The 11,292-nt window shown below is 43.8% G+C and overlaps 1 protein-coding gene across 2 annotated transcripts in view; it reads right to left on the bottom strand.

Annotated features, from left to right (window-relative positions):
* PPP2R5C (protein phosphatase 2, regulatory subunit B', gamma) overlaps positions 1-6,230 on the bottom strand; it is a 98,639-nt gene extending 92,409 nt beyond the window's left edge. Inside the window, exon 1 of one of the 2 annotated variants that reach the window (XM_010851344.1) lies at positions 5,487-6,230. In XM_010851344.1, coding sequence (XP_010849646.1) covers positions 5,487-5,580 — 94 coding nt within the window. In that variant the 5' untranslated portion in view covers positions 5,581-6,230. The remainder of the gene's footprint in view (positions 1-5,486) is intronic. The other variant, XM_010851355.1, reaches the window with a different exon arrangement.
* Between the last annotated feature and the right edge of the window lie 5,062 nt (positions 6,231-11,292).

Consider the following 11,292-nt stretch of genomic DNA (forward strand, 5'->3'; position numbering starts at 1 on the left):
AAAAAAAGGTACACCCCGCAAAACACTGTTCGGTAAGATGGTGTGGCTGTCAGGGAACCCACCCGCGAGGCGCTGGGCTATAGGGTCTCAGCCCCAGCCCATCCGAGATGACCACGCCCCTGCCTTATCATTTCACCACGGGCCACTCATTTGTTAGCAAGGGAGTAAAAGCAAAAACAGAAGAAAGGCCCAAGCTTGAATATGAAAGACCACTGCTCACTGCTTAGGAAATAATTTCTAAGTAATGTCCTTTGCACATTTTTTTCTAAAGCAGAACACTTTAAAGACATTTCAAACATTATGAAGAAGTTTAAACCTACATGGAAGGTGAATACTTGTATTCCTTGTATATACTTGTATACCCACATGCCCACTTCCCTAGATTCAACAACTGGGGATATCAGCATACTTTGCTTTACAGTTATTTTTCTCTTTGCTGTTTGAAGTAAGGTGCAGAGACCGTGATACTTCACCCGTATTTAAATACTTCCATCTGCAATTCCTAAGGACGAGGAAAGTTCCTACAAATCAGAATCCCTTTGAAACTAATGGTAATTCCATAGAAAATTCCATATCGCTCTACTCAGCTTTCCACAACAGCCACACGAATGTCTTCTGCAGGTTTGATTTTGTTTTGTTTTTAGAACAAACATCTGATACAGAGTCATTCACTATGTTCGACTGTTACATCTCTTGCGTTTATTCTTTTCAACTTGAAGGGTTTTTGATTTATGAATAATTCAAGGGCCTAAAACAAAACCAGCTTTTTCTGGCTGTTGCAGTTTGTCCTTGCGCACGTGAGCCAATGTCTCTCCAAGATGAATAAGCAAGACTTTTCCTTAAGTACATTAGTGAGAGAAACTAGCCCAGGCTTGGGAGTTCTCCGTATCCTTGATGGGCCTTTTCCATCTGACAGGGAAGAAGAGGTGCGGCGGGCCTTGTCTGGAAGCAGACGGGGGGGAGATGGGGCAGGGGTCTGCATGCCCCTGCCTGCACTGGCCCGCGCCCCAGCCTCTGGTCTGGGATGTTCTGTGTGGCCAGGACCCGAGCTGATGGAAGGCTGCTTTGTCCTATCTGATCACTTGGAAATCCAGAGCCCCCCAAAGATTGCTCTAGCTGGGTCTCCAGAAAAGGCCAAAAGGAAATATCAGAAGATGATACACGTGGCTGTTTCCTCTGGGAGAACCACCAGCAGTGGCCTGGGGACGTGGAGCTGGTGGAGGGGCAGGACCGTGGACTTGGGACTCACAGGCTGGTGACCTTGGGGAAGAGTGTCAAGGACGTCCCAGCCACCTCCCAGGCAGCAGGGCTGGGTGGAACAAGTCAGTGTTCACAAAAGCTCGTCACATCTGGCAGGTCATTGGCCCAGGGGAGAACCGCCCTGTGGGGCTACCTGGCGTATGGAAATGGGGTGTGCTGCACCCCAAATGGCTGTGCCTGGGAGGACTCGGACCATTCCTAGATGCAAAGCACCCTTTGCCTGACTACTAACCATATCTCCTTATTCGTCTACATAATTAGCATCTTTTAATGAAAAAAATATGATCAGTTCAGAGAAGACTAATTAACAAAAGGTGTGCGGGCTTTACATAAACACACACCACCCCCCAGAGAGCTCTCTGTTACTCTGGTTACGTTCCTTGTTCCTCACTGGCAGGAATGATGAGAGAGAAACAGCTTTATGTAGAGGCTCACTCCAGGTAGCTTTCAAGGTATACTTCTAAAAAGTCGCTTCACAGGGAGGGACAGCTACATAGGAAACACCCCGCGTCTAGTTCTATTTGGAGAGACAGAGTCACTAGTCAGGTCTTTTGAGGGTGGCTTTCACTTTCTGTAGTCAATGACCCGATTTCCTTCCTAATTCTGGGGGGTGAGGACAGCACGGGGCAGCCGCCCTCACGACGTTTACTGGCATCAGCCACGCAGGAGCACCCCACACCTGGGAGCCGTGTGCACGTGCGCAGCGGGGCTCAGCAGCACGGGCTAAGTCATCAGGTGGGCTGAGGCAGAAAGGAAGCCCTGGGCCTCAGCCTCCACACCGCCCCTGGGTCATTCTTCTCTAAGTTTCTATTGGAAAGGTAAACACCTTTCCTTGAATCGGTGACTCAGGAATACTTGTGAGAAGACAAACTTTTCCTACAATCAGACTTCCGTTCCCCAAGAAAAAGTGGTTTTACACAAAAAGAACAATTTGCTCCCCAGCTCCCCACCAGGCCTCGGTGACCCATCAGTCTTTCGGAGACTGGACTCGCCGACCGACTTTCAGATCAGAGCACGTAATGGCTTTCCTGAGGCTGGAATAAAAGCCAGCTGGATCCGGATGGACAGCAGATCTTCCTTTCTGACCATCATCATCTTTTTTGGCACGGCTATTCTTGCCTTAAACCTTGCTCTGGAAGTGGCAGACATCTTACTATGCTAAAACCGGCAATTAAAATTCAAGGAAAAGTCTTGACCAGTGGTGGGGTTGGGGGCTGGGGGTGGGGGAGGCAAACTATGTCCCATGGGCCAAATCTGGCCAGCCCCCTGTTTTTGTAAATAAAGCTTTATTGGAACATGGTCATTCCTATCTGGGGGCTGCTTTCAGGGCAAAAAACACTGACTTTTCCTGAAAGAGTCTGTCGATCCCAGTCTAGAACTGTGGTGTTCAATACAACAGCCACTAGACATGGGTCTATTTGAATGTCAAATAGCCAAAACGAAATAAAATTAACCATTCCACCTCTCAGCTGCACTAGCCACATTTTGAGGGCTCTGCAGTCACCTGTGACTGAGGGCACCGCGGTAGCCAGCACAGAGGACATTCCCGCCACCACAGACAGGTCTCCTGGTCGGCCCCGGGAGGACAGGATTTAAGTCATCAAGCTAAATTTACAGCCACCAAGTTCCAGGTGACGCCGCTCCTTCTCCAGGCAGAAAAATTTAGGCTAAGTTTCAACAACACGTTCCTGTCACACTTCTTAGGACACGCTAATTCACTATACTGACCACAAACTCTAGGCTACGTAATAGGAGATGAGTGTCAAGCCCACTGGGGCTACTAACCAATTCAGGAACTGCATTGTTTATGGACTGTAAGCTCTGAAAGCTGGGCCGCGGTGCTTGCTTCATACTCCTAATTAGGAACCTGCTTGGCACGAGGTGATAGAGACTCAAGTATTTGCAAAATGAATGAAGAAATGAATCCTAGGCCCCAAAACTGTCATCCATCAGAGGCCAGTGAAAAAGATGGATATTGATAAAATGTTGGGGGAAAACACTGCTCTTTCCACAATCCTGTGGCAAAAGGTTCTACGAACAGCCAAACTTTCTATTTTAAAATGAATTAAAGAAAAATTCCATACAAAACAAAACTGCCTGGGTTGGGATTCTGGCCCTACCACTTACAGGCTGTGTGCCGCGGGCTGTTCTTTTCCCTCTGTGGGGACGACCCCTCTTCTCTAAACACATGGGGGAGTGGAGTCGGAGGTGAGCCCCAGGGCTGCCGGCCCACTTCCGGCACCAGGAGGCATCAGGCCCCGCTCGCTTCCCCACACCCGCCCAGACTCAGCTCCCGTGCGCCTTCTGCCCCGGGGCCCCTGTGTGGGTCCCTCCACTAAACCATCGAGTCCTCTGGGGAAGCACCCTCAGCACTGGACACATAGAGGAGAGGCGAAGTGGAGATGAAATTGATCAAGACTCTAAAAGCCAATAAAGTAAAAATAAATTTTGCTAAACCACTCATGAATATGCTTGCCCTCAAAACTTGTGAGTAAATTAAGCATTTTTCAAGTTTTAACTAGTTCACTGTTTGAACCAGAAGTTAAGCTTTACTACCGGTTATTCCTTCTTAAAAACTCAAGTCTCCTGTAGGTTAGTACACTTCACTACTTTTCCCCCTCACAATTAGAGAACAACAAACAATTCAACCAACAGCAAAAAAAAACAAAAACAAAAACAAAACCCAGATTGGTCACAGTAGTCTTAGAATTTAAAAAAAAAAAAAAAATCAATGTGGTATAAGATATAAAATCAAATATTCCAGTTTGGAATAAATTCATAGCTCAAATAAAAAAAGTACATTAAACTCAAACTAAAAAAAAATCTGTTATTTATTAGAAGATACCTTAAAAGTTTAAACATTTCATGTGCAATAAAATTTTCTTATTGCTAACTCAATCAGTCCCTGTTTAAGAACTTAAATGGAAACACAATCATTTTGTTTTAGCCTGTTAAAACACCTGCGTGCTAACTGTGGTCCACATTTGCTCTTTCCTGGCTGCACCGCAAAACCAAGTGACCTACAGTTGGTCACTGTGGACCTTAATTGCCGCCAGCTTCATTACAGAGGGTTTGCAGAGAAAAGGCAACCCCTATCTTATTCCAGCAGACTGGGTATTCATGTAATTTCATCTTCCTTCCCTGGGTCCACCCTAGGATCTGAAAAATCTCGCCTGGCATTTTAGTCATCCAGACGATTAGTCACCTGGAGATCTTGCCCCCACCCTTCCTTAGCACGGGTCCTGACAGTTCTGTTCTGTTAGGACAGAGCTGGGATATTATATACATTTTAAAGTGATTTGATGAAGCTTAACTATCATTTTCTATTTCACCCAATTACGAACAAAAAATGTGTATAAGAAACATTTTTAAATGCTTAAGAAAAAGTACACAATTATCCTGATACCTATGTTTTAATATAATTATCAATTTACTGTGGTAATTGTGTTTTTAAGCTAAGTTCTGTATAAATTTTAAGCTAAATTCTGAATTCAAATTTTGTATAAATTACAACTGGCAAACTGTATTAAAAGTGATCTATACACACATTGAAAACTTGCTGCCACTTACAATTTTTAAGGCAAATGTCAATACAGAGCCTATTTAAATGCAAAGTGTCTCCTACTATCCCACAAAAAGGCTAAAAGCTCAGAAATTATGACCCACAATGGATTTCAGTATTTCAAAGCACAAGTGTATTTCTCTTTTAGGCTCCATGGCAAGGACGAAAACGATCCTTTTAAAAAGGGGAGTTCTTTTCTGGTTGTTCCCGCATACTTTCTGGCTGCAGTTCATCTTTAATTCAGGGGAAACCTTCGGGGTGTTAATCGAGCGACACATCTGTAACAGAAACTCTGCGCACGGACAACTTGGCCAGGCGTGCCGCCCGCCTCTCCTTCCTACCCCCACCCAACGCCTTCCCCGGGCAGTGACTTCACATCCTTTGACATCAGCACGGCTCTGAAAGGGGGATGGGAGAACGAGCAGAAAGCAGAAAAACCAGCTTTGAACTATGCATGCAAGGCCTCTCTCAAGACTCAAATTCTGTAAGTAGTTCGTAAAATGCCAAACTGCAGCGACACACCCAGCCTCCTCCAGTTAGGTCTGCCGCAAAACGGGGTGAATTCTGCTAGAAAGGACTTCCTGCTTTTCTTATCTGAAGCACAATGGCCATTTATTAACTAACCACAGAAGGTTCCGTTTCAGTGAAACACACAATAACTTACCTCGAATATGGAGAAGGGCCACGGGCTGGAAAGGCCCATTGGAGCTGGCCGCATCCACCACCATCCTGCTGCCCGCTTTATTACATGTCAACATCTAGACTTCAGCGGGGAAGGCAATGTACTCCTTAAGGCAAGAAACCAGCCTCCATTTTAGTTTAAAAAAAAAAGACAAACTGAAGCTCTCTGCAGCTGGAGGGAACTGGCTGCTTCGTGATGTCAGCAGGCACGGGGCTTGCTGATTGGCCAGAAGCTGCAACTTAAAATGACACTAAAAAACTGCAAATGGAAAGAGCGTTCTGTTTGGCTGTCAGTGTGTGTGAAAAGCCTGGACATTTTTTGGCTTTCTCAGTCTTTATTTCTCACTAACTTTTAGGCAAAGATCCCATCTCTCAAGGGGCAGGACTGCGGCCGCAAGTCCAGCCAGACTATAAACAAATGATTCGGAGAGAGCTACCAAAAAGAAAAAAAAAAAAAAAGTATGCATATATGTCTACGTGAACTTTAAATTTCACATTTATCTGGTACCCCAAATTCACTGGTACCTTATACCCCCCCGGCCACCTCCTGTTTTCTAATTACTTTAATGTCTGTATCATATTTAGCACTTGGGCAACCTATTTTTTTTAATGCAAATGGCTATTTAAATATTACACAATCCCAATTCATTAGTTTAGACTTTTGTTCTATCACCCTTTCCTACTACCAAGTTATGAACTAATAATCCTCAAACAGTGTTTTTTTTTTCCTCAGGGTCTAATTTTTTTTTATTGGAAAAATTCAGTTTAAAAATGACATGGAAAATGAAAGTTTTAAATGCAATAGCTAGAAAGTGCTATAAATTAAAGGTATTTATACCACCTGGCTGTGAAAATTAAAGTCATAAAATAAAATGTAAGTGTTTATTTTTATACCTTAAAAGGGTCAACATACCACTTTATTTCTCATTTTGTTTACATTAGAATTTTTTAATTAAAAAAGATATTTCCCTTCTTTTTATGGGGCTAGTGTTAAAAGCTGTTATTCAGATCTTAGTCTCCTATCTTCAAAAAAGGTTAATGTAAAAAGCTGCTCCAAGAAAGGACATCATTTCCGAATCAGAGCATCCTGGGGAGGGGTGTATGTGTGTGCTGGTGAGATGATTCCCTACAATAAGGTTACTACTAGCTTCAAATGAAAGTGAATGCGCTATGAGAAGTCTCTGTGCCGGGCAAAACTGAAAAACCCCTCACCCCACACACACACAACCACGCCTGTCCCAGCCACGCCCTCTCGCTTTGTAATTCTCACACAACTCCCGCCATCCCTACTCCCCCAATTTGTGAACAAGAACCAAAAAACCCTTTGGATTCTAAACGTCATTCACAACAGTTAGAAATGGGCTAGGATTTGCAGTTACACCTGTGGGCTGGCACGCACCCCATTTCAACCAGCAAATGAACTGCGGTCGTTCGGGGTGCTTATTAGGTGCCCCCACACTAAGTAAGAAGGTAGTATTTTACTGTGTGGATCAATAGCCATTAAAAAATACTCAAATAAAAGCACACCAAATCCTACCCTGGCCCCTCGTCCACAGAGCTGAAGGACGCTGCTGGATCCCAAAGCTGGGCCATGAATTCACTTACAACAAGCAACGGGGAATGGGTGTCATGTGAGCGGGCTCTCCCCACCTGAGCCCACCTGCGGCCCACCTGCCCGGCTCCTCTGCTCTCTGAACAGCCGGTGCTCTGAGGCAGGTACTGTGAATGTAGATCCTGGCTGCTGACGCCCTGAGTCCATCAGATGCGTGAGGATAGCTCTCCGAGGACTCACTGTCACCTCACACTCAGATGAACTCAGACTCAAGTGCAGCCAGGATTGAGGCTTGCAGGGGGCTTCCCCAGGGGTCAGAAAGCAGATGCTTAATGCAGATCCGTACCCTAAAGAGACAGTGATTTGTTCTCAAACAGTTTAATATTTCATATGAGATGAGAAGGGGAAATGTGCCTATCCTAACTAAGACCGTGCTGATGAGTGGAATGCAGAAATAACAGGGAAAGACTCCTAGAATCTTTATATAAAATATACAGATTAAAGTCAAAGAAAAAGGGAAGACACTTCTTGATGTATTTTTCCTAATGATCTCGGATCAAAAGATCTCAACTTTATTAGCGATTTTCCCCCATGCTCTTTTGAAGCCTTATGCATATGAAGTAGCTCTTTAAAGAACTTGAAGTCTGTGATCTGAAAATCACTGGTGAAATAAGAGTCTAAAATATAAATAAGCAAACAAACATAAATAATATGGAGAAAGAAAAAAAAAGACGAACAAAAAAAGATAAGGTATGTTTCTGGACTGGAAGCACACACATGATAAATAAGCTGATGTTAACATTTCCCCAAACTGATTTATAGTTTTAAAGCAATTTCATTCAAAATCCAGAGGCGGCGTCTTATGTTTCTGGGTAATTCTAAAGTTCACTTGGAAAAATAAAAAGCATGAAGCATGAGAACACTACTCACGAGAAAAGCAGGTCCTGCCAACTATAAAGTTTATGAACTGAGGATAGTATGATGTAGACTGGAGACAGGTCTTGGGACAGAAAGCAACAGCCCCTGACACAGCGAGTGTAGTTACACAAGTGTAACGTCTGGATAAAGAAGGACGCTCGGAACCATGGCAAGGTGAAGACTGCCCAGGTAACTAACGGTTACATGTGGGCAAAAATCTAAGCCTTCACCTCACACAAAATAAAATAGATGGGTCAAAGAAAAAATGCAGTTAAAAAAAATCAAATCAGCCCCACCCCCAAATCCCCACAGTGCTGAGAAGAAAAGGGAAGTGACTATCGATTCTGAAGCTAGAAAAGGATAATTAAAAGACACTGGACAATGCTTAGGGCATATTCCTCACATTAAAATATTTACAAGATTTCTATACGTTCCCTCCAAAAATCGAAAGGAAATATAAATGCTATAATTACAAGAAGTTAATAATATACTGTAATTTACTCAAAAAAATTGGGCAAGCTCTGGGAGACAGTGAGGGACAGAGAGGCCTGATGTGCTGCACTCCATGGAGTCACAGAGAGTCAGACGAGACTTAGCGATTAAACAACAACAATAATTAGAAAAAAACTAAGACCTCAGAGTTCAAATGATCCAGTTTGCAAAAGAACTAGAACTGATCAGTTGTTGCTGTTCAGTTGCTCAGTTGTGTCCAACTCCTTGGGACCCCATGGACTGCAGCACACCAGGCTTCCCTGTCCTTCACCGCCTCCCGGCGCTTGCTCAGACTCATGTCCGTTGAATCGGTGATGCCATCTAACCATCTCGTCTTTGTGTGAAAAAAGTATTCATCTGTCAAATCAGCAATAATTTTAAAAATTATAATTAATACTGGTAAAGGCATGTTGTGACCTTGACAACAAATCTATAAATTGTTCTGATCCTTTTGGAAAATAAGGATTGGCAATAAAATGTGGCAATATGTAAAGATTCTTTAAGTAATTTAACTTCTGGGAGTCTATTCCAGAAATGTAGGTAGCCATGAGTGAGCATCACGTTTTAGAAAAACAGTTATTTAAAAATTTGTGCTAGAGTACTTCTCAGGTGGTGCTAGTGTAAAGAACCTGCCTGCAATGCAAGAGGTGTAATGAGATAGGGGTTTGATCTTGGGTTGGGAAGATCCCCTGGAGGAGGGCACAGCAGCCCACTCCAGTATTCTTCCCCAGAGAATTCCATGGACAGAGAAGCCTGGCGGGCTACAGTCCTTAGGGCCACAAAGAATGGGACCCGACTGAAGCGCAGCATGCACACGCATGACATGAAGTTTACCGTCTTTCCCATTTCAGAGTGTAACGCTCTAAGTGGCATAAGCACACTCATAGTGTTGTGCTAGCACCACCACCATCCACCCCCAGAACTCGCTTCATCTTGCAGGACAGGAGATCTGTCCCTATTAAGCACTTCCACCCCAGCCCCTTCCCCTCGGCCCCTGCACGTTCGGTCTCTATGACTATGACGACTCTGGGTTCCTGATATGTGGGATCATGCAGCTTTTGTCCTTTGGTAACTGGATTATTTCACTCAGTACAATGTCCTTAAGGTTCTGCTGTGTTGCATCATGTGCCAGAATTTCTCCCCTTTTTAAGACTGGACAATACTCTACTGCAGGGATATACCACATTTTGTTCTATTGATCCCTTGATAGACACAGGCTGTGTCTGCCTTTTGGCCGTTGTGAATAATGCTGCTATAATATGAATATACAAATGTCTAAGTCTCTGCTTTCAAATTTTTGGGTATATTCTCCAAAGCAAAAATTACAGTAATTCTATTTTCAGCTTTTTGAGGAACTGCCATGCTGTTCTCCACACTGCTGTTGTTGCTCAGTCATGTCTGACTCTGTGCGACCCCATGGACTGGGGCACGCCAGGCTTCCCTGTCCATCATCATCTCCCGGAGCTTGCTTGAACTCATGTCCATTGAGTCAGTGATGGCATCCACCCATCTCATCCTCTGTCACCCACTTCTCCTGCTGCCCTCAATCCTTCCCAGCATCAGGGTCTTTTCCAGTGAGTCAGCTCTGCACATCAGGGGGCCAAAGTGGCAGCATCATTCTACATCCCCACCAGCAGTGCACAAGGGTTCCAATTTCTCCACATCCTTACCCACACTGGCTAGTTTCTGTTTTTCTGACAGCAGCCATCCTAGCGGGTGTTAAGTGGTATCTCACTGGTTTTGATGTGCATTCCTAACGATGAGAAATATTAATCATGTTTTCATGTGCTTAATGACTATTTCTGTATCTCCTTTGGAGAAATGTCTACTCAAGTTCTTTGCACATTTTTAGATTGGGTTGTTTTCTTGTTGTTGAGTTGCAAGAGTTCTTTAAAGTTTTGGATATTAATCCCTCATCAGACAGATGATTTTCAAATCCTTCTTCCCGTTTCACGGGTTGCCTTTTCATTTTGCTGCTTGTGTCCTTTGCTGCACCGTTTTAAATTCTGATGTAGTCCAGTTTATCTACTTTTGCTTTCCTTGCCTGTGCTTTCGTGTTGCGTCTGAGATATCACTGGTAAGTCTAATGACAGACTTTCCTCTATGTTTTCCTCTAAGGCAGTGTTAGGTCTTTGATCCACTCTGTTAAATTTTTAGGTTCGGTATAAAATAAAGGTCCAGTTTCATTCTTTTGCATGTGGCTATCCACTTTTTTCCAGCACCACTGTTGAAAAGACTGTCCTTTTCCCAGAGTGGTGGCCTCCTAGAAAACCATGTGGCCATACATGTGGCAGTTTACTTCTTGATTTCTTACACTCTTGGCGTCTATGTCTTGGTTTTTATATATATATATTTATTTATTTGGTTGTGCTGGGTGTTAACTGCAGCATGTGACCTCTTCGTTGGGGCATGTGGGCTCTAGCTCCCTGGCCAGGGACTGAACCCGGATGCCCTGCATTGGGAACACAGAGCGCTAACCACTGGACCACCAAGGAGGTCAGTGCCACACTGATTTGACTACTGTAACTTTGCAGTAAGCTTTGGAATCAGGAAATTTAAGACTTCCAGTTTTGTTCTTCTTTTTCAATGTTGTTGTGGTTATCCTGGGTCCCTGGAGACTCCATGTGAATTTTAGAATGCATTTTTTTCTATGTTTGGGAAAAAACATTGTTAGGATTTTGATTGAGACTGCAGTGGATCTGTGGATCTCTTGGGGAGTGCTGAGGTTTTAACAATACTAACTTTTCCAACCCATGAACACACGTCTTTTCCATTTACTGGGGTCTTCTTTAATGCTTTCAGCAGACAAGTCTTTCACCTCCTATGT

This window comes from Bison bison, unplaced genomic scaffold (genome assembly GCF_000754665.1).
Source record: "Bison bison bison isolate TAMUID 2011002044 unplaced genomic scaffold, Bison_UMD1.0 scf7180017864302, whole genome shotgun sequence".
NCBI classification, from domain to species: Eukaryota; Metazoa; Chordata; class Mammalia; order Artiodactyla; family Bovidae; genus Bison; species Bison bison.